Source organism: Gobius niger, assembly GCF_951799975.1.
Source record: "Gobius niger genome assembly, chromosome: 17".
Lineage (NCBI taxonomy): Eukaryota > Metazoa > Chordata > Actinopteri > Gobiiformes > Gobiidae > Gobius > Gobius niger.
This window is the reverse complement of record NC_136868.1, coordinates 16,858,426-16,881,850: the sequence shown is the minus strand read 5'-3', so window position 1 is coordinate 16,881,850 and position 23,425 is coordinate 16,858,426. Positions and strand designations below refer to the sequence as shown.

General features: G+C 43.3%; 1 protein-coding gene across 1 annotated transcript in view; it reads left to right on the top strand.

The window, feature by feature from the left end:
- Positions 1–23,425, top strand: part of notch2 (notch receptor 2) — a 34,784-nt gene that overhangs the window by 2,788 nt on the left and 8,571 nt on the right. Inside the window, exons 2-15 of the mRNA XM_079574453.1 lie at positions 4,449–4,530; positions 17,722–17,996; positions 18,231–18,438; positions 18,779–18,909; positions 19,776–19,898; positions 19,981–20,214; positions 20,690–20,845; positions 20,924–21,109; positions 21,183–21,296; positions 21,372–21,485; positions 21,582–21,815; positions 22,421–22,531; positions 22,622–22,814; positions 22,909–23,054. Of these exons, the coding sequence (XP_079430579.1) occupies positions 4,449–4,530; positions 17,722–17,996; positions 18,231–18,438; positions 18,779–18,909; positions 19,776–19,898; positions 19,981–20,214; positions 20,690–20,845; positions 20,924–21,109; positions 21,183–21,296; positions 21,372–21,485; positions 21,582–21,815; positions 22,421–22,531; positions 22,622–22,814; positions 22,909–23,054 (2,307 nt within the window). The remainder of the gene's footprint in view (positions 1–4,448; positions 4,531–17,721; positions 17,997–18,230; positions 18,439–18,778; positions 18,910–19,775; positions 19,899–19,980; positions 20,215–20,689; positions 20,846–20,923; positions 21,110–21,182; positions 21,297–21,371; positions 21,486–21,581; positions 21,816–22,420; positions 22,532–22,621; positions 22,815–22,908; positions 23,055–23,425) is intronic.

Genomic DNA, 23,425 nt, shown 5'->3' with positions numbered 1-23,425 from the left:
CACAAACAGCTCTTAAAATGAGGATGAGGCACGGCCGACATTCACCGCTACCAAAGAAGGTGGCGTTGGAAGGCTGTGAAGGTCGAAAGGATTACAAAGCGTTTTGTCTGCACTGTTGAACAGGTTAGCAAATTAACAGGGAATTACTGCTGCCCGCATTCTTTGGCCAACACAGTCCCGTAATCCTGGAGACGGGCCGGCGCGGAGTAATGAAGCCAGCGGGCCACAGCAGGTAGACGAGGTGCAAAAATGTCCCGAATGCCATCACAAGTTTATTTCTTATTTTCATATATAGATTCAATTTGCTGTTGAGTTTACTTTGTTTTCGAGATTGTTCATAATAAAACAATGCTACTGTCCCCAAACAGTTTCCCTCCTGGTTTATTTTAATCTACATCATGCAAAGTTAAGAACCAGATGCTGCATTCAAGGGCACTGACCTCTTGCTCTCATTTGGTTGAGTTCCCACTTTTGTGTGTCTGATAAACAGGAACTTGTAAAAAAAAAAGTATCAGTTTTACTTTTGATGTGTGCTTGACATTGACTATAACATTGTAAAGAGCCTGTAGGCTGATATGACGAATTCATTGGTCGAAATTGGTCAAAAAATGCAAATGTTTTGACCTGTTTCACTGTTAATACCTTCGCTTGGCCTTATCCAAAAAGTTCAAAGCGGTTATTTCAAGTCATTTCAGCGCAGTTGCGAGAGCGATGTGATCTTTTATTATTCAGTGATTTTCTGTGTGTGGTTTACGGTAAAAAACCTCTCGCTTCATTAAAGGCCACATGCAAATCGGCTTCACCATCACTGCATTGTATTCAAATATCTACCGCCTTTCCCGATGCACTTCAGTAGCTCGGACTCATATTATGCACACATCTGATGCCGGTGCTGTTTCTGTTGGCTCTGGACCCGCGAGTTCTTACTGTAAAAGTCGCCTCCCTTGAGTTTGACCTGAGAAAGCCGGGCCTCTCCTTAAGCCCTCTGCGCTCATCCCCGTCTACCACCTCTCTCTCTCTCTTCTCCCTCTGGGTGAAAGTGTTTAGTTTGAGCCTCATCTCTGCCTCCACGCTGAGCTAGGGGTATTTTATTATTGCGGGTTGCCATGACGACTCCTCTCCGCGCCGCAGCCGGTTCGAGAAGAAAAGAGAGAGTGGCTCGCACACGGGGCAATTCCAGGAAACGGAGTCGCTTCCTCACTCGGCGCGAACAACTTCCTGCCCTGAGCCGCGTGGAAGTGTGCCAGGGCTATGGGAAACGCCGCTCGTGCGCCCAGCCTACTCATAATGACTTCCCCGTTTCAATCCGCGGCTATTAACTCAAAGCCTGTCTATCTGTCTCGCTCACTTGTTGGCTCTCCCTCCCCTGCTTTCTCATGTCGTTTTTTTTTTTTTTTTTTTTTTTCTTCTTCCCCCCTCTCATTACATGGCTGCATTTCTCCAGGGGCCCGTTGTGGTGTCTGTGACAAGGCAACAGCGAGCGCAGAGGGGGGACCGGCGCAATGCCAAATGATTACAAACAACCGCACTCTTGCAAATACACTTTTGATCTATGAACCTCTACTTTTTGCATCGCTTTCCTTCGACCCCGCAGCAGTCAAAATGGGTATTGGGTAGAAAGAACCAGACCACAAGTTTCTGCTATAGTAACTTCGGCTGGAAACTACAGTCTTGGCACAAGCTCGCCTGTACTTTCCAAGTTTTGAACATTTTTTTAGAATGGGTTAGGGAATTTGGCCTCAAAACACCCAACCTCATGACGTACTATCTCTCGTAGTGTGACCTCAGTGAGCCTTAGAGTATTTTGTTTGTCAGTTGGGAATTATGACGGAGAACGGCAACAAAATGGGGAATTACTAGTGAGTTGAGGTGCTAGTAATCATTCATTCATTTGCTCGTTTGTAAGCTAGTGCAGTAAAAACAAAAGTTACAAAACACACAGAATAGGGGGGGATGGGAGGGTTCAGGGGCATTGGGTGGGGAGCAAGTGCAAGAGATTGGTGATAGAAGGGATCAGTTCTTAATATATGGCAGAAAGCGGTCTCATTTCCTGTAGAGTTAACGTTGCCGTAGAAGTCCGCCATTTTAGAAGGTACTAGCAATAATTGTCCATAGACTAACATTCACTTAAAGGAACAGCCCACCGTTTTTACATACTGAGATATGTTCTTACCTGAGCTTAGACGAGTTGATGTGTAACTGTCTGGTCTTTGTGCGTGCGCTCAGTCACGCAAGTGTTGTTAGCATTTAGGTATATCTCCGAACTGGGGTGAAGTTAGAAGCGAAAATTGATAGAAAACTGATATGTTTAATTTTGTGCAACTGGACTTGGATCATGTAACTTTTCACGTAACTATATTTAAATAGGGAAAACGTGGAACAGCTCGGTAGCTTCAAATTTCACCCCAGTTTGGAGCTGTAACTATGCTAGAAGAGGCTAAATGCTAACAACATTTGCGTGACTGACCGAAGATGAACATATCTCTGTGTGTAAATAAATTGTGTGTTTTTAGCACAGCTAGGCTACGTTAACGCAACATTTTGTAGACTTCTGTCGCACTTTCTCCACTTTGAGATAGCGATCCATCATCCTCCAAGAGAGTGTAGCTGCAAGAAAACTTAAGTCGACGAATGCATCTGCCATATGACTGGTTTAGACTGGTCTGGAGATGGAAATATACGGTGATTGCCTGGACAAACTATTTGGGATTTTCCAAGAAGCAGCAGCAGCAGCAGCAGAAGTAGCACTGGGAAAAGCAGTGGTTAAGGGGGATCAAAACATATTTTCATTAGTGGACCCTGCAGGGATTATCATTGACTTTTTTCTTTTTTTGCAAACTGTACTAAATAGAGTTTTGACATTTCATTTGTGGTGTGTTTTTTGCTCGTGTTTGTTAATGCCCATCTATGGCGACAAAGGAAATGCCAGCTTTGGTATAAAGTAACTGCGGTATGTCTAGGCCAGTAAAACCACCGCAGACTATTCATTTTTCTCATTAAAGTGTGTTATTATTGCATTACGTTTCAATCGAGGAAAGTTGTTCAAAATGAAAGTGTGTTTAAAACGTATTAGTCAGTGATCCGCTTACTCACACACTCTTGACTGTAGGGACATTGTTGACTCACTCAATCAGAGCTTATCAAGGATCCCAGGCCTGAGAAAACCCTCCCAAAGCGAGCAGATCGATAGTGACGTGTGAGAAAAACCAGGTAGCTCTTTGTTGATTTGACCCTTTGTAAAAACACCACTCACTGATTTGAAAGTATGGGGGGAACGGGGAGAGGTGGTCTGTCCAGTGTCTGCAGAGCCTGTTGTGTTTTATTTAGCCTTAAGTATAAAAAGAGAAGCTCTCTATTTAGTGAAAAACACTTTTGTACTCGGCTGTCTTCATTTCCTCTTTCTGAACTGTTTCATATGATACTGATGGATGAACATGTGACCTTTCCCCAGAGTTTGTTCTGTCATGTTAGCGCATTGTGGCCGGAGGCAGCTTTCCCTGTAACTGTTGTTGATGCTCGTAGCCGCTTTGTGACTGGCCCAGTGTTAGAAGGCATGTGTTACACACTCTTGTCGGGATTATTCATTTCACAGTGGTTTATGTTTGACTATCCCCATGTCTAATGGACTCTGCCAGTGTCCAAGGCAGAGCCAGCCAAAAGCAGGGGCACAAGTAGCTGCTGTTGTCTTCTCTCACAGCGCTGCCTGCTCTAGTGACGCTGTGATTAATCGAGGCACAGGAAGTAACACTATTGCTGACTGAGCACACTTCCTGTAATGCAGTATGTCTTATGAAGTTGTTGCCGGTGTTTCTTTGAAGTCAGCTGACCTGCTCTGAGTTGTGTAAAAGGGGTATTACGGCAGAGCATTTATTACAGCCAGGTTTGAAGCAAAAAACCCACATTTTGTTCCGAACGTAGCGGTGGCGTCTTTATAGCTACATGTGAATTTGCCGTGTTGCTGCGTGAAGTGTGTGCAGACCACTTGAGGCCGGTGTCTGTAGCAGCTTAAACCACACAATGGCGGATGTGTCTGGCGATGGATGTCTCATTGGTTGGAGATAGTTGGGCTTTGTTGTCTCCTCTCAAGGCTCACTGCTGTGTGGCTGCCCATCCGGCTGCCCTGTGACCACGACCTGCTCTCGGGCTGCCTCTGCACAGCGGGCCGGGGCCGGGGCAAGCCCTGGCATTATCAGTGCCCCACTCGGATAAGGGGAGGAGGGAAACTACACACTGCGTAAAGAGTTTCCTTTGGGGCTTTCTGAGTGTGCGTGTGGGCTCTGATCTCACCTCACAAAGTCACTTTACACTTTGTTGTCAAGGTTGTTTTGAGATCACTTGAATAAAGAAATTGATCATTTTCATTTATTTTTTTTTCCAATTGAATGAGTTTTTACATTTTACTGTGTTCTGGTCGTGGTCCTCTCTGACCTGTGTCCTGTCTCTTGCAGCTCTGCAGTGTGTGGACGATAAGAAGCCGTGTGTGAACAACGCGACGTGTGTGACCCTTAACAATGGAACTGGACACTGCAGGTGAGTTTGATCCATGAGCACAGTCTTCCGAAAGCCAAACTCTCAGACACGATCTGATCCAGCTGAATGAAAAACAGGCCAGAGCCAGTGTTGTTACAACAGCCCCAGCTTGTCCACGGGACCATGAAGTTTTGCTCAGGCACGAAAGGGGAATAAAAGAGCGCTCTGTCTGACGAGCACATCGGCGCTGGGAACAATACCAACACACTCTTTTCCACCTTCCAAATGGGATTCAGAACAGTTAAGTGGTTTCCACCATTACACTGCTCAAAGGTCACCTCTAAAACGAGCATGTATAGAATAACTCCAACCACAGCGAGGAACCTCATGTTTGAATACATTTATGACATTGGAAAGTACCACACATTTAACTGAGACAAAGACTATTATTTGTCTGCACTTACCTCCGCTTTTGGTGCTGTAATGACATCATTAAGAAAGATTGGCCTGTGTGATTTTCTGACAGCTTGGCCTAGTTTGTAATTAACTCTGCGCTATCTTTTTAATTGTCGTGCCACTCCCAGAGCCAAAATTTCCAAAGAAAACATCAATGCTAGTTCATGAACCTGATCGTATTTCATCAGATTTGATGTGAAACACACGGCGTGTCTGTTCCCAGAGCTGTTGGAATTTCAACACGGAGGGACCGAGCGCGCAGCATTCCTTAATCACGTCTGATTGAAGGTCAAACAGAGCGGACTGCAGGTGCAAACGGACGTGTTCTGTTTGCATCAAAACCACCTGCGGCTCCGTGACTTGTGGGACAGAGACGTTTCACATCCAAGGCTATTTCAGACTTAGACAGAGTCAATGAAGCAGCACATGGGTTTTGTTCTATGCTTTTCAGTAAACCTTTCAATACAGTAGAGATTTATATACAGTAGTTACAGAAGTGCCCTGCCCTGGAAACAGAGAGGAGCTGTTCCCTCACTGGTGCAGTCAGCTGACACAGCGCAGGCCTACTGTTAGACTGATTCAATAATCTGAGGTTTTTCCCCTCACACACACACTTGACTGGAGAGATGTTCACAGACACGCTCACCAGCTCCTGTCTGGCGGCTCTTCACTGCGCTGCGCCTCAAAAGATTCATTGTACAAAAATCCAATTACCTCTTAGTTGGGTCCTCTGTGTATTAAAGGCAGCCGGTCGTGGGTAAACAGCCTCTGTGGCCTTCTGGCTGGAGTGTAATTATCCAACCCAGGGGTCAGCGTTGAAGTGGTCGAACTGTTTATGTGACGAGAGATGAAACTATGACATGAGCGGCAGAAATGGCACGACAGGTTTGTAATGAAGCTGTTTGGTGTAGAATTGACCTTCCGCGTGTTTAACTTTCTGAAAGCGCCTCTGGGTTCCCGACGGCACATTTTCCCACACATTTTTCTTCAATCCTGCGCTCATTTGCGTTTCATCGTTTGCTTTGTTTAGTTTCGAAGCAGCCAGGTTTTTCCGTCCAAACTGCCTTTTTGTTTTTTACTCAGAAAAATAAACACTTGGACGTTTTTATGCGCGCCGTGAACCCAGGTACCTCATTTTTTTGCATGTGAAAAATGTTACAAGCGAGAGCATGGGAGAGCATGGGACAGGTCGGAGCGGCTTGCCTCGCAGGGCTGGGTGCAGAGTTGTTCAACCGGTGACACAGCAAGCCTGGGCTCTGAGAACAAGGTGTGTGCGGTGGCGGATTAGCGCTTGTCACCGTGGCTCCGTGATATTTGTAACTTACATCATTGCTACGGGCTCATCACATGTGCAGCGTCGATTTCATTTGCTGGGATTTGTGCGCCACGTCGGTTTCCTGACACAGCAATTAACTTCACAAATCAATGGACAAAGTTTGAACAACGCCCCCCCCCCACCCCCGCCCCTGTAGCTTCCCTTTGGATTCCTTTCTCTGCGTTTCAAGAGGGGGCAAACGAGTTCTCCCCTTTTCTTGATCCATCACTGTCGCTGTTTATGACTAAGAGCCTTGAGTCTGGCAGCGCGGAGACGCAGCGCTGTGGAGGCCTGTGAGTTTGTGATCTGACAGGTTGGATTTTGCTGCGGGCCAGACAGAGGAAGAGAATGGGCCAAAAGAAAAGAGGATGCCTTCTTTTTGGGTAATCCGATGCGGACTGCCCGGGAGCATGAGCCTTAGACTTTACTAATGATGAGAGAGCAGAGGAGAGCAAGAAGGGGAGGGGGGCAGAGGAGAGAGAGCGGGGCAGTCTTAATTTCCCTCATGCTACGCCCCCTTCATCAAACTGTCACTCAGTCGTCGAAGCCCCAGAGCTGCAGGCTGCAGGCCCCTCAGGCAGGCACCGCTCACCTGGACGACTAATCCCGTTCCCACTAACTCAACACAAATACTTTTGTCTGCGTCTGTCTACGGCTATGAACTTTCCTCTGCTTGTGACAACATCTGCAGGTTTTCACTTTGTCTCCGTCTACTCCGTACTTCCCGCACTTTTGTCGAGAGGTCCTGCTTGTGCTTGTTGTATATGAACCAAGCAAACAAAATCACTCAGCACCTGACCTCGCACCGCAGACGAGTTACTGAAATGAGAAAGGAGAAATTAAAAGATTGCAGTCGACCTACGGCAGACTGTTGTTTTGGCTTGATCTGACAAAAGTTCAAAGTCAGGATCCTTGGCAGTGATGTTGTCATTGACTTTGTTGGACTTATCACCTTCCCACAGACTCAGGCTGTGTGGTTATAGTGGAGCCACAGTGATACGATGTTGATATGCGTTTCTTTGTGTCCTCGTTTACTTTTGTCCTGTCTGTCTTTGTGTGCGTTAGGGGCACCTCGAACGTAAAAGCCACTTTCTATGATCAGCTTGAAATGTTTGCCTTGACTTGTGTCATTTGTGACGTCTAGTTTGATTAAATCCATTAACAAGGACCCCCTTAAAGAAAGTGCCTTCATTGTGAACAAATAACAAAACGCTCCTGATTTGAGTAAAATATGGAGACAAAATCACAAATGTTATTAAAGCCTTGGTGAAGGTCTCTGATTGTCCTTTTGTTTCTGGTTTTGTTAAAGACAATCAATAACAAATTGTCTATTTAAATCAATTTCTTCCACTCTATTGTCACTCACACTGAGTTAACATAATGAAACACTGTGCTGGCAGTAGGGCCGCAAAAGATATTGCAAAAAATATCATATCGCAACATTAGGTGATGCAATATCCGTATCGCAAGAAGCCACAGTATATTTTTTTTATTTATTTGTTCATGTTTTGTCATGCCTTGACACAATATTTTTTTCATCCATACATGAACAAAAAGGAACAGAGGGATGATTAATCTTATATTATCTGTTCCCAATAGCAACTTCACAAGAAAATTGAATCAGCTAGATTCCACATCATTCTACCCCAACTCCTCACCAGGTCACATATCACAAAATCACTAAAGTCTCTCATTGAACTCATTGGATTCATTTAACTTATAATTCCTAACACTTAATGTGTAAGTTCAATTTAGTTAAATTTTACCCTTGTTTTGGTTCTGATGTGCTTTTTTTTTTAAGTCTAGTTTCTTACAATTAGGGCTGGACGATTTTGGAAAAATTAGCGCCCGGCATTTTTACCAGAATGTGACTGGATAGGCTGGATTTCTCCTGTCGATTAAAGCAGTACTAAGTAACTTGTTTACCTTAATAAATCCTTCTTGTAGTCCCTCTGGGTTTAATACAAATGTTAATGGGATGATTGGGGGGTCTTTCATCTCCCCCTGGTGTCTCTGGCCAGAAAACTACAATTGCAATTACTACAACTTCCCTGCCTCCGGGTCGGAGGCGCAATACACACTCATTTAACAGCCACGTTTGAGTGAAAAAAATTATCTCCATTGTGTTATTGGATGTACAATGTCCCCCTCTCCCTTTGTCATTTCTGTGATTATAGTATTTACTCTCACGGACAATTAATGAGTAAAAAAAACACACGGCGCAATTATCAAGATCAACCTTTATTAAAATTTGATTAAAATTCAAATGAATTGCCCAGCCCTACTTACAGTTTGTGATGAACAAGAATGGAACATATCGTGCTGAAATGGTTTTGTAAAATATCGCAGTCATATATTGTTTTTAAGCAAGTTGTTTCAATATCCTTCAACCCCAGCTGGCAGGTCCTCTGTGTTTGGAGGAAGTCTTACAAAACGGTGGGGAATGTAGCTACCAGACTTTAAAGCCCACAGACAGTGAGGTGACAAGTGGCACCGTGTCACACACTGTGGACCTGTGGCATGTGATGTAACTTATCCACATAACCAATGGGGAACTAAGCTATGCTCTTCTTTCTTCTTCAACCCAACCCCTTGGATGTAACCAACAGTTATGCTCAAGGGTTGCTGCATTTGGTCAGGTTTAGGTTCAGTAACACTATGTGCCCAAAGACTGAGATCAGCGGATCATCCTGAATGACCATTGACCACGTTATTCCATCAATGGATTTCTTCTTCCCTGATGGCACAGACATATTCCAAGATGACAATGCCAGGATTCGTCAGGCTCACATTGTGAAAGAGTGGTTCAGGGAGCATGAGACATCATTTTCACCCATGGAATGGCCGCCACAGAGTCCAGATCTGAACCCCATTGAAAATCTTTGGGATGTGCTGGAGAAGGTGTTGTGCAGTGGTCACACTCTCCAATCATCAATACAAGATCTTGGTGAAAAATTGAACACTGATTCTTTTGACATTGCAGAAGCTTTTTGAAACAATGCAACAGCGCGTGCTGTAGTATTAGTAAATATCAGTGCCTGCGACTTGGTTGGTGACGTTTGCAGTAAATGGAAATAAAGATGTACATTAAAAAAAAATCATGATCAGATTGTCAAGTGTAACTAAATTCCCTGACAGTTGTGTCAAATGTGTTGGGGATTTCTTGGCAGGTCGACCCAGGTGGGCCTTTGAAATGGTTGCAATGTAAACACCATGTCAAGTCAGTGACAGAGTAAAGAGCAAGTCAGTCTGAATTGAGTATAATTGCCCTTAAAAACAAAAATAACCCCTCGAATGGCATAATGACAGAGAAGCAGCCAGATGCAGCGGCGCGGACACAAAATGGGAGCTGTGTTTTCCACCACAGAGCTTCAGTCTCTGGGAGCGCGTTTCTCTCAGCACAGATTTTTACCACATGGCCCCGCTGCGCACTCCTCCCTAAAGTCTGCACTCCATTGCACTATCTCCTCTCGCACTTTTCTCTCTGTCCGCCCCGTTTCCTCCTCTGTCTCGATCTTGTGTTACGTTTTGGGGCTTTCACCAAAACCTTCCACCTCTTAGTTTCCTCTTCCTCTTTCTCTCTTTGTTGGTCTCTCATGCTTACACGTTACTCATGCACGCAGTTCCTTCACTGTTGTGGAGTGTGTGTGTATTTTACCTCCTCCTATACCTCTCAGCCCACATTATATGGCAAGATTCATAGTTTCCATTGCCCTAAATGCTTTAATTGAATGTTTACATCTGGTTTAAGTGCATTATACTGTTCCATTTCGTAACAAGCAGCAGCCAGAATAGACCTTTCGCCAGTTTTTCATCTCAGATCATTTGCATCAAAATTATACACTCTGCCTGTGCTGCAACTAAGAGTGCAGGCCTTTGAAGATTTACACTATGTCGCTATTTCTATCATCTGAAGCAGACGTCTGTAGCTTCCTTCCTTTAGAGATAAGAAATCAATTGATGCTCAGTATCTAAAAGTCATCGCTTTGTCTTCAGGTCAAGAGAAAGTCATCCTCCTGTTATTTCACATGCGATAGTGAAATCATATCATTTTTTTTTTAAACTATAATTGGTGTAGTGTTAATTAACTGAGGTGTCAATGATGGGCCCTCATAGTTTTTTGTTTCTTGTATTTGCATAAATGTTTAAACTTGACCAAACAAAAATAAATAGAGGAAATAAATAACAGTGTTTGTTGAAAATATTGAGTAGTTTTGTGGACTTTTTGGGATTGGTCTGGAGAAATGGAGAAACATAAAAACACATGCTGAGAGAATGTACAATTCTTATGGTTCTCCCGTATGTTATGTGTCAGTGAGTAATAGACCAATATAAATATGAGACAACTTCTATAAATTACAGCTTTTCTTTTGACGGCAGTTGTATGCGTCTTAAGTCTACAGGGTTTTGCTTTTTATGACTGTTCTGTTTTTTTGCTTAACCTTTCACCCCCTGCCTTACCCAAGCACATTTTCTCAGCTTCAGCTTTACCCAAATCTAAAAGCTTCTCGACTGGAGCTTTCAGTCCGTAAGCCTCATTTGAAAGCTAAGACCTACAAAACTGATCTTAAGTTTTTCATCTCTTTTTTGTCGCTTTTTCATCACTTTTTTGTTGCATTTTTTGTCACTATTTTGATGCTTTTTTTCAAGAAGCTTTTAGATTTGGGTAATGCTGAACGCTTTTCCGATGGGGGTTAAGAGGTTAAAGCTGTTGTCGATTTATTTTCATGCTGTAAAGTCTATTTAGCCACAATAGGCATTCATTTTATTTCATTTGCTCTTAACCACATACAGGTGAAACTAGAATATCATTAAAAAGTTTTTTTTATTATTATTATAACTTAAACTGTGAAACTAATATATGGTTGACTCTTTACATGCAAAGTGAGATACTGTATGTACAGCCTTTATTAGTCAGCTTGTGAAAACTCCAAATTAAAAATTATACTTTGTCATGATGAGTTTCGCATTTTAAGTAGAATTACAGAAATAAATGAACTTTTGAACGATAATCTAATTTTCCCAGTTTCACCTGTTAGTGGTATGGAGCACAAACTATTTTGTAAATGCAGCCATTTGCGAAACATAAACCACGTCATGCGCTGTTTGTACAAAAGAACGACTAAAGAGCGATGAAAGAGCAATGAAAGAGCGACTAAAGAGCAACTAAAGAGCAACGAAAGAACAATGAAAGAACAATGAAAGAGCTACTAAAGAGCAACTAATGAGTGAAGAAAGAGCGGCTAAAGAACAATTAAAGAGTGACGAAAGAGCAACGAAAGAGCGACTGAAGAGCGATGAAAGAACGACGAAAGAGCGACAAAAAAACGACGAAAGAGCGACGAAAGAATGACGAAAGAGCGACTAAAGAACGATGAAAGAACGGCGATAGAGCGACAAAAGAATGACTAAAGAACGCCGAAAGAACGACAAAAGAACGACGAAAGAGCGACGAAAGAGCGACGACAGAGCGACGAAAGAACGACGAAAGAGTGACTAAAGAACGACGAAAGAACGGCAAAAGAGCGGCGAAAGAGCGACGAAAGAGCGACAAAAGAACGACGAAAGAGCGACGAAAGAGCGACGAAAGAGCGACGAAAGAGCAACGAAAGAACAACGAAAGAGCGACTAAAGAACGACGAAAGAGTGACTAAAGAACGACGAAAGAACGACGAAAGAGCAACGAAAGAACGACAAAAGAGCGACTAAAGAACGACGAAAGAACGGCGATAGAATGACAAAAGAACGACGAAAGAGCGACGAAAGAGCAACGAAAGAACGACAAAAGAGCGACTAAAGAACGGCGATAGAGCGCCAAAAGAATGACTAAAGAACAACGAAAGAACAACGAAAGAATGACAAAAGAACGATGAAAGAGCGACGAAAGAACGACGAAAGAGCGACGAAAGAGCAACGAAAGAACGACAAAAGAGCGACTAAAGAACGGCGATAGAGCGACAAAAGAATGACTAAAGAACGACAAAAGAACGACGAAAGAATGGCAAAAGAGCGACGAAAGAAGGACGAAGGAGCGACTAAAGAACGACGAAAGAGCGACTAAAGACAAAAAAGTGACGAAAACATGACAAAAAAATAACAAAAACACAAAAAAGATGAAAACACGACAAAGAAACGCTTAAAAAATGTGACAACAAAGGGGCGATAACGCAACAAAAAAGTTACGATCAGTTTTGTAGGTCTTCCAAATAAGGCGTTACTCTGGCCTATAGGCTGTCAGCTCCAGTCGAGAAGCTTTTAGATTTGGGTAAAACTGAACTGGAGAAATGTTCAGGTTAAAGAAGAGGTTAAAGAACAACTCTTTGGTTTGTCTGCGAGAGAGTTCATGGAACACTCATTTATTTCTTTTTCAAACTGAGCTGAAGAGCGTAAAAAGCAAAGGCATCATGTGACTCAGAACAGTGAACAGGCCACCTCTGCTCCAGCCTAAACTGCGCCCGGACCCAGCGACAGACCCGGAGTTTGAAATGTGAGCCACCCTGCGCTGTCTCCCTCTCTCCCACCGTGTCTCTGCGATGGCCGCGGGGCGGGAGCGTGATTATGTTATTAAAAGGAGAATGAGGTGGGGGGCGGGGGCTGGGCTTAACTGTGTTAGAAAGGTGGAAAATTAGCTTGAAATGAAGGAATGAAGGGGGGAAACAGTGGGAGGATGAGGGGCTGGGAGCGGGAAAGAAAGAGTGAGACAAAAGCAGAAAAATCAGAGCTCGAATAAAGCTAAGCAAGTCGCTCAAGACCAGGAGAGCGAGGGGTCATCCCGAGGTAGAAGAGGGGAACACGACGAGGAAGATCTACACGGAGAGAATGGGCCACTAATGTGAACCAGCTGTAGAAACCTGACACCTATGAGTGGGTTCAGGAACGAGAGGTGGAGGAGTGAGAAAAGGAGGGAAAGAAGGCCGTCAGGAAACAGAGCGAAAGAAGGATGAAGTGGGGGGAAAAAAAGCACTTGTCGAGCGAAACAAAGCGCCCTATAGATGATTTTGGCCGCTAAAAGCCTCTCTCTGCTAGTTGTTCTTGAAAGTGGAGATTAGAAAATGTTCCTGCTGCAAGAAGTCGACGCGTTTGTGAGTTTTTTGGGGGGTTTTATCTCTCTCGCTCTTTGTGAGACGACACCACTCCCTCACAATAATATGAATCATGCACTGCCTTGTCTGCCGGCCCCGGGCTGTGTCACTGCAGCCTAAGGGCAAATAATGAAGTCTTTATCTGGCATAGAAACCTGAAGGACGGGCTGCTATCACTTCCTGACGCCATGGTATTTGCTTCTGTCAACACAGGCTTGAGAGGGATTGATTTTTTGAAAAGGGTTTACCATGTGTCGCTGTTCTTTCTTTGTATTATCACAATGCAGGAGGTGTAAGCACGTGGGAAAGATGCCAGTAGCTATTGTTTTACTAGTTTTAGTATTTACAGTCATAATTATGAACCTAAGTTGTTTTCATGTGGATACAAGTCATTGTAAAGTGGGAAGTGATTGATGATATTGTGCTGGCATTAACTTAGCAGATCTAAAAGCTTCTCAACTGGAGTTTACAGCCTGTAGGCCTCAATTGAAAGCTAAGACCCACAAAGCTGAACGCAACTTTTTCATTGCGTTTTTGTCGCTTTTTTAAATGTGTAATTGTTGCTTTTCCAGCACGTTTTTGTTGGTGTTTTGTTGCATTTTGTCACTTTTGCGTTTTCATCCTGGTTTTCATTGCTATTTGACGCTTTGTTCAAGAAGCTTTTAAATTTCAGTAAAGCTGAACTGGAGAAAATGTGCTTGGTTCAGGTGGGGGTTAAGAGTCTCGGAAAGTTTTGCTTTGCTCAACTTATTTTACAGCATAAATTTGTCATTCTTCTAACACACATTTAACTGCAGGTTTGGCTGGAATTATACACATTTATTTTTCCCACTTGCTTTTGAATCGAAATTTCCCCTCATTCCACTGTTTGTAAATCTTAAAGGAATAGGTCACCGTTTTTCTATATTGAGATATGTTCTTACCTGAGCTTAGATGAGTTGATGTGTACCTGTCTGGTCTTTGTGCGTGCGCTCAGTCACGCAAAAAGACCAAAGATGTTGTTTAGCATTTAGGCATTTGTGGCCACACCGCCTTTGCTCTGCCCAATCCCGTCAGACCTTGGAAGCTAAGCAGGGAAGGGCCTGGCAGGACTTGGATGGGAGACTGTTTGGGAACAGTGAGTGAGTGGTTGGTGGTGGTCGGAGGGGCCGATGGTGCAGACTGGTTGCCTCGCTTCCGTCAGTCTACCCCAGGGCAGCTGTGGCTACAATAGTAATTATTATTATTATTATTATTATTATTATTATTATTATTATTATTATTATTATTATTATTATTATTATTATTATTATTATTATTATTATTATTATTATTATTATTTAGCTTCTCCTCCTCTCATCTATGGACCCAAACGGGGGTGAAGTTAGAAGTGACCAAACTCTTCCACGTTTCCCCTATTTAAATACGGTTGTGTGAGTAGTTACACGAGCCAAGTCTAGTTACACAAAATTAAACATGTGGATTTTCTGAGCAGATAAAAAGGGGAACTATATTGTAATGCGTAATAACACCTTAGGAGCACTTCGACTCCGACTTAGAGTTTATTCATTATGGTTTAGTAATGCATTTAAGTTAAGTGTTTTTCTGGTTATGGCATAATCTACACCCAGTTTAGACATAATTTGAGCAAAACCAGTTTTGTCCTAGCTCTTGATCTAGGCCTAGTCGTACTTGGAAGTCAAATTGCTTAATATATCTGCACACGCTTCACCTTCTAATATAGCCAAAAGAGCCCAAACAAAAAAGAATCTACAGCCTAAAGCGCTTCCAAGTATAGGCACTATTTCGCGAGGTCTTCTGCCGTTTTGTTTATATTGACATAACTTTCTCTCTTCAAAACCTGCTCAAAGGCTCTCAAACAACTGTGTTCGAGTTGTAAGGGCGGACCCGACTAATCCAGACACTGTGTTTCTTGTATCTCTTCCCATAATCGTGTTTTATGTCAAAGGGGCTTTACAACAAAAGGCGACAGGTGTAAAAATCCATCTTCTCTCATCAAAGCCATTGTATTTAAGGCAAGCCTCTCATATTCCGCGTCGTCGACAGTAACTGTGGAAATGTGTGAAATATTCCCTGTGAAACTCAAACCTGACATTAGTGTGCCACGGGTTTCTTTGTGTGACCGTCCGCTAACGTGATGTATGTTCCAGGGCACGGGGGCATGTCATTACTCTGAAGGAAGGGGGCGGAGGGGCAGGAGGGTCGAAAAGAGCAGTCCCCATTCCCAGGACGGCCTGTTGTTGTGATATCATGACCAAAGCTGTGTTTGTGTTTAAAGAGGGGAGGAGGGAGAGTATTTATGTCTCCTGATGCTTGGACAGCTACAGCAACGGGGCAAGGGGAGGGCCGAGGGACTCCTCAAGAGAGTGATCACATGAGGCCAAACACAAGACAATACTAGAAGTCATTGTCGTAGAAGTAGTAGAGAAATGGGTATTTGGGAAAATTGCCTCATGAGATGACATTTATGTGTCATAACAAATGTTGGGGTGGATTTTATGTTTCTTTAGCAAAACTGTGATCTGTACTCGGTAAAACCCCCTTATTGCAGCTGTTGCGATTTGCTAATTGTGCCTTTTCAGTTTGTGATTTCATTGTAATAAGTCTTCAAGCAAAGTTCTTGTTCTTTGCTCCTGACCTACTGTGAAGTTGACTGATGAATTAAATTTCTCTGCGATTGCTGTTTGACAGTTTATCTGGTCCTTCTTTCTCATAGACTTTAAATTAGAGCAATGAGAGACAAGCTGTGACAGCCACATTTTCTACACACATAGATTAGATCAATCTGTGAAGAAGTCAGCTTGGCATGATTCACGACTCTCTCCAGCGTTCCCATGCACTCGGCCTAATATCTTCAAGCTGTCTTTGGGCGGAGAGGCCTCTAATAAATAAAAGTTTAAAAACATCAGTCTGAATTTCAATCATTCCCTGCCGTCATGCCCGTGTGTTATGAACTTGTACCTGATCGCTGTGCCGGTGGAGGATTTGATATGAGCCAGATTTGGATTGGGGCCTTTGGAGAGTGTCACCTGAGCCCCCCCTGGGAGCAGCTCATGAAGGAGGCAGCAGGTCGAGAGTCCCAGGACTGTGTGTCTGCCACATGCACCACACAATACACCCCAGTGCAGCCGACAGATGAGAAGAATACACAGGAAATACAAAGGAGAGATCTAACAGGACATTGTTTAGTTAGAAAATATCATGTGATGTGCACGGAAGTTGGGGATTGAAACTGGGATGAACAGAGGAAAAGAAAGTGAAGATAAGAATAAAGTGGAAGGATTTCCTAAATTATTGCCATCTTTGTGATTGGCTAATGTAATAATGTAATAATAAACGTGTGATTTTATTTGCACTTGTGCAGCCCTAGTTTCTGATCCAAAAACAGTAAGAAGACGGTTCTTTGTTGCTCATTGTGCCCCAATACTTACAGTGCAACATGGACGTTTTTCAACAACCCAAAAGTAAAGCTTTACCTTATCAATGAGTTTACAATGTAACTTTGTTTTGACTGGGCATTTCACACACAAGGCAACTCAAGGCGTAAGGGTGTATTTTTTAAATGTTCTCCAAAAAATATTCTTTAACCTGTTGTTTTAAAATTGTCTAAGTTGTGCATTTGACTGGCCAAGTGGCCACTGGGGCTTTCCACTGGTTGTTTTTAGTTACTTTGGTCAACAACTTCCAGATGACTCCTCCTCTTATCCTTCTGCTTTTTGAACTTCTTCTTTGCCATCTTTGACCCCGCTTTCACCCGCGTCACTCTGCTTCCACATTTTGCCTGGCGATTGGGCAACAACTCAAGAGTCCACTGTAGACTATCCGATCAGGGATAAGTGTTTATTGGAAACAACTGAGGCTGAAACACGTACGACACATACTGAAAGTACTATAAATGTAAGAAAGGCATTTCTTTTCTCATATAGTGCTGCCCTAATGAATTGTCACCTTAATCTGTCTTAAATGTTAGAATATCTGAAACTGGACATATAAAAAATTCAATGACTTGTCACCTACTAAGAAAGACAGTTATAGCCCTACCCAAACAGTAATTTCTGCTGCTGTAACTCACAAGACAATTTCCTTCATTTATTGCCCCATAGTTTTAATAACACACTGGAACAGTCAGGGCTGACAATGCACAATTCATACAATAATGTGCTTCATGTGTTTCTTTGATGTGTCTCTTGCTTTGGGATTCTCCTCAGATGTTCCTCTCCACTGTCACCGTCCTCTGATGTGGCCCTACATTGTGTCCACTGAAACTCGCTCTTTGTTGTGTCTATTTGTCTTTCTTAACACAAACACTAATAACTTTTTGTGTAACTGGTCTTTCAACTCCCCCACGTGTGTTCTTGCATTATTTGTTACCATGCTTTTTCCACCATGTGTGCTCAGGTGTGCGCCTGGCTTTCTGGGAGAATACTGCCACCACAAGGATCCCTGTTTGCCCGGTTTCTGCGTGAACGGAGGGAGCTGCACGGTGCCGTCGTCCGCAGGGGTTCCGGTCCCGGGAAGCCCCACGTGTGCCTGTCCCATCGGATACACAGGCCAACACTGTCAGATTCCTCAAAACTCCTCGTGCTACCCCAAGAACCCTTGCACCAACAACGGGGCGTGTGTCCTGACGTCTTTGGACAAGTTCAAGTGTCAGTGTCCGCGAGGATGGACAGGTGAGGAACCTGAATGTTTGTTCCATTGTAGTTCTTCTTTAAAATACAGAACACATTTTCTCTACACGGTCTGGTCACATGTCCCACTGTAGTGCCCTTATTTTACTCTTTCCTGTTCTTTGCACTCTTGAAAGCCGCCATGTTTGTTTTGACCAGCCAAGCTCGGATGTTACACTGGGCAAGGTGTTCAGTTTGTGTATTGATACTAATGCTCTTTCCTTTTTCACTGTGCAGGAGCGCGTTGTGAATTTGAGGACATCTGTCTCTCGAGTCCCTGCGCTAACGGTGGTGTGTGCGCAGCTCGGTCCGGTGGTAGCTACACATGTACCTGCCCTCCCGGATACACAGGTCCCCGATGCCTTAATGACACAAATGAATGTGCTGCCACACCCTCCATTTGCAAAAATGAAGGCCAGTGCGTCAACACTCCAGGCTCTTTCAAGTGAGTCTCTAAGTATGAATAAAATGTAGTGAAATATGCTTCTAGATGCTTCAATTACTGAACCACAACTGTTTGTAGGGTTGTCTCCCATCTTTTCTGGGCCAATAAACTTTACTTTGTACTCAATTGGGTTAGGGGGTTTCATAACTGTTTCCCAGGCATAAAAGTCAGTCTTTAGAGTTCCAGAAGTCTTGCGTAAATGATGGCTGCGTTTTGGCCAAGAATGTTTCTTTGAGTGCACAATGAATAACTTTCAGTGCTGTGTGTTCCTTCCAATTTATTTAGTTGTACTTGTGAAATCATGCCTCTTTCGCTGACTAAAACTTAAAACTTATCTCAGGTGCATCTGTACCGCTGGCTTCACCGGTCGACAGTGCGAAAGCTCCTACGTCCCGTGTTCACCTTCGCCCTGTCTCAACGGAGGCACCTGCCAGAGCTCAGAGTTTAGCTACTCCTGCCACTGTCTGCCAGGTACGTGCTCACACCAAACGTCTAAACCTCTGCACATGTATGTCCTTTTAGCTTCAGCTTTTGTGGTCGGGACACAGTATAGGCTCAGTGTGGAGTTAAAAGAAGCAGGCAAATAATCTATTTGTCGTCTGGCCAAAAATAATTGTTAAATCTAATACAAAGTCTTCAGACAAATTAAACCAATTCAAATCATCAGTGTTTGTTATTCTCTCCAGTCTAGTACATTTTCTCTGTTGTGCTACATCATAATCACCGTATAAAATAGTGCATGATTCAGAGTGTGTGAATGAAAATAATAAATAATAATCTGTATTCACTGAACCGTTTGTGCTTGAGGTACTTGCACAGACATAACTAGAAGGGCACCTGCGTTGCTCGGCTGCTATTTGACTGTAAAGCTGTGACAAAAATAGCTTTGGCTTTTGATTCTGAAAGAGTTACAGTGTGTTTAAGGTGCAAACAGAGGGGAGTTTTTTTTTCTTCCTCACGTGCACAGACGAAGCCTGCTGCAAGTCTGCTACATTTAAAGCGAGTGTAGACACAACAAAGCGCAGACAGTTACTGTTTATGCAGCACCAGGACGTGCCATAATCCACGCACACACCTCAAAGGATATCAGTGTATTCACGCTACATCACTAAATAACAAGAACACGCAATTAAAATGGCAAAAATGAATGCAGCTTCACAGTACAGGAAAGGTAGTGTTGTCTATTGTTATGAACACACTATTCAAAATCCATATGCTTTGCTTATGCATCACTGTCAGTTCCAACTATTACTGTTTGCTGACAAATCAATGAAGATAGCAGTGTCTCTCGTATTAACGTTGGAGATACTCACTCTAAAGGATCATTGTGTTGACAGGGTTTAATGGCACTAACTGTGAGAGCAACATAGACGACTGTCCAGGCCATCAATGCGCCAATGGGGGGACCTGTATGGACGGAGTGAACACATACAACTGTCAGTGTCCTCCGGAGTGGACCGGTAAGACATTTTTCTTATATCCAATGAAATATCCTCGCAACAGTATGCATTAAAACCGACACAAATGGTCACGTTTCCGCAGGTCAGCACTGCACCGAGGATGTGGACGAGTGCCGTCTGCAGCCCAACACCTGTCAAAATGGAGGAACATGCAGCAACTTACCTGGCAGTTACGTGTGTGTCTGTGTCAACGGCTGGAGCGGACCCGACTGCTCCGAAAACATCGACGACTGCGCCACCGCAGCCTGTAGCGCCGGCTCCACGTGCATCGACCGCGTGGCCTCCTTCATCTGCCTCTGCCCTCACGGAAAGACCGGTAAAGCCACGATCCACCTTCAGTGTTTACGTGCGCGCTAGAGCGGTGCGTGGCTGTAGAGGATTTCAAACACGTTGCTTCTATCCTCAGAGGCTTCTTCTCACTCTTGTTTACACACTTTATACATGTGGTACTAATGATTTTATGTCGCCGTCTGCACTGGCTTGTCGTTACTGGGATGATTTTGGACTTTTCATCCATCTGTTGGTGGCTGAGAGGCAAAACATTGTCAGTTTTCTACGATAAAAAACTCCTGAGAGCTTCCACAAATTTGAATAAAAGCCAAATTGTTCATATTTTAGGGAAAAGTATCGGCCATGTGGTAGAGAATCACAAGCAGTTTGGGGGAAAAAGTGGTGGGGGTTTGTGTTTTATCATTGGTTTTTGTTCTATGTTGTATTGCATGTCTATTCACAATAAGCTAAACAAAAAAATGGAGGTTCAATTCTAATGTTCTTGCTTTGGTACTGTTTAGGTTTGCTGTGCCATAGGGATGACGCTTGTATCAGTAACCCTTGCAGAGAGGGCTCTCACTGTGACACCAACCCCATCAGCGGCATGTTCAACTGTAACTGTCCCACTGGGTACACGGGCAACACCTGTAACATTGACAGAGATGAATGTAGCATTGGTAAGCGCTGTACGATCCTGCTGAGATTCAATAATGTGTCTGAATTTTTTTTAAATCTTGCCATATTTACCCCCTCAGGCACTAATCCATGCGAGCACGGAGGCCAGTGCGTGAACACCGACGGCTCCTTCACCTGTAACTGTGTGCGGGGCTACGCTGGACCTCGCTGCGAGCAGGACGTCAACGAATGTGCCTCCAACCCCTGTCAAAATGATGGCACCTGTTTGGACCGGATTGGAGATTACACCTGCATCTGCATGCCTGGTACGTGTTTAGATAAAGCAAATATTATTTTGTCTTAAGGCACTGTGAGAAACAGTTTTTATTTTCTTTATAGGATTTGAAGGGACTCACTGTGAGCTTGAAATGAATGAGTGTCTGAGCTCTCCTTGTCTGAATCAGGGTAAATGCTTGGATCAGGTCAGTCGCTTTGTCTGCGAGTGTCCAGCAGGTTAGTCAAATCAGCTGTTGTAAATTATAAAATCATGAATTTGTTTATAATGTCATCTGTGTCTGCTGTCTGCAGGTTTCAGTGGGGAAATGTGTCAGATCGACATTGATGAATGCTCCAGTACGCCCTGTTTGAATGGGGCTAAATGCATTGACAGACCAAACGGATATGACTGTGAATGTGCTGAAGGTACAGGCCAAAGGATGAATTGTACAAAAACAGCAGTGCTAGATTCTTGAAGTACAGTTACAGTAATTACTATTGCTTCATTTATTTCTCGTCTAGGCTTTACCGGAGTGCTCTGTGAGGAGAACATCAACGACTGTGTGCCCGAGCCGTGCCATCATGGCGTGTGCAAAGACGGCATCGCCACCTTCTCCTGTGAGTGTTACCCTGGATACACCGGCTCCATTTGCAACATCCAGGTGCAGGAGTGCCACAGTAACCCCTGCCAGAACCGAGGACGCTGCATCGACCTGGTCAATGCTTACCAGTGCAACTGTCCCCCGGGCACCACAGGTAACGGCCGTTATGTAAAACTGTTCTCATTACTGTTGCTAAGATCAGCAGCTCTTGATTTTACATTTTCTTTGTTAAGCAGTCACCAATACAAATGTTACTCGATCAGGGTTAACTGTGATACTGTGCTTCAGATTGAACTGCCTAAAAGTGCCTCTTAATGTTTATGTTGGTTACAGCAGACAAAGCTTCTGAACCATGTGGTTCTGCAGATTACAAAGCGATGCATGTTGTACCAACTTGAGGCCTGGTACTTGAATCTCTGCCCACTCACAAAAAGCTCGAACTTGTCACGTCCCACTTTGGTCTAGTTTTAAGTTTCATACCTCAAGTTCTTCTTTTTTGAATGTCTTGTTCCTTTTTATTGTTGTTCATACTGATTCAATTCCTTTTTTCCACTTATGAAACGACAACATCTAGTTTACAGCACTACTTCATTTTAAAATTGAGCTACATGTGTTCTTCTTTCATGGAGTGCTGCGCCCCCTATTGGCAAATAAGATTACACGACATTCACATGATGCCAAACAAATACTAAACCACTGCAACTAAAAGTTTTGCCAAATGTGTTACATTTATGTACAATTATGTTGTTTTTTCCTCAGGAGTGAATTGTGAGATTAATGAAGATGATTGTGCCAATAGTCCTTGTGAGTATGGAGAGTGCCATGACGGCATCAATGAGTACACTTGTGTCTGCACTCCAGGATACATAGGTATAGTCTTCATATTAAACTGAATTCATGATTGAACAATTTGTTAATATTCATTTAACTAAATCTTTTTTTTAATTTCGATTGTTGCAGGTGCTAAATGCAATGTGGATGTAAATGAGTGTGCCTCAAACCCCTGCATGAGTGGGGGCACATGTGTGGACAAAGTGAATGGTTTCCAGTGCCTGTGTCCGCCGAGCACTCACGGGCCTCTGTGTCTCTCTGGGATGGACCACTGCGCACATCGGCCTTGTGTTCATGGAGAGTGTATTGAACAGCAGCATGGGTAAACATGTTCATGACACTTGTTCCACCTGTATTTCAGTATTTAGAAACCCTTTTGTTTTTATAAATTAAGCTTGTTTCTTCTTTTTACATAGCTACAACTGTCAGTGTGAACCTGGCTGGGTGGGGAAACATTGCGAAACAGAAAGAGAGGAATGCCAAAGTAATCCATGTCAGAACAGCGGTACCTGCACGGATCATCATAACGGATACACCTGTCAGTGCAAAGCCGGCTTCAGAGGTAAACATGCGTGAAAACATAATACTTGCACTGTATCCTGTGTTCATTTCTTGCTACTTAGAAAATTACCAAGGACAGGGTTTCCGCAGGGCATTAAAAAGCATTAAAAGTAGTAATTAATTGTGCCAAAATCAAGGCCTTAAATGTCATTAGAAAGCATTAAATTGGATTCAAACTGGCATTAAATCTGCATTTCTTGGAAATGTTTTACTGTATACAGTAAGTTGGTCTAAAACACATTCAGTTGTAGTTTTACCTGAATTTTACCAATTTATTTTTGCGCAAAAGTTGTTCCTCTGTTTACAGAAATGTTTGCAAATTTTTCATAGATTAAATATGTACCGTTTTTATTGTATTTATTTTTTATGTTT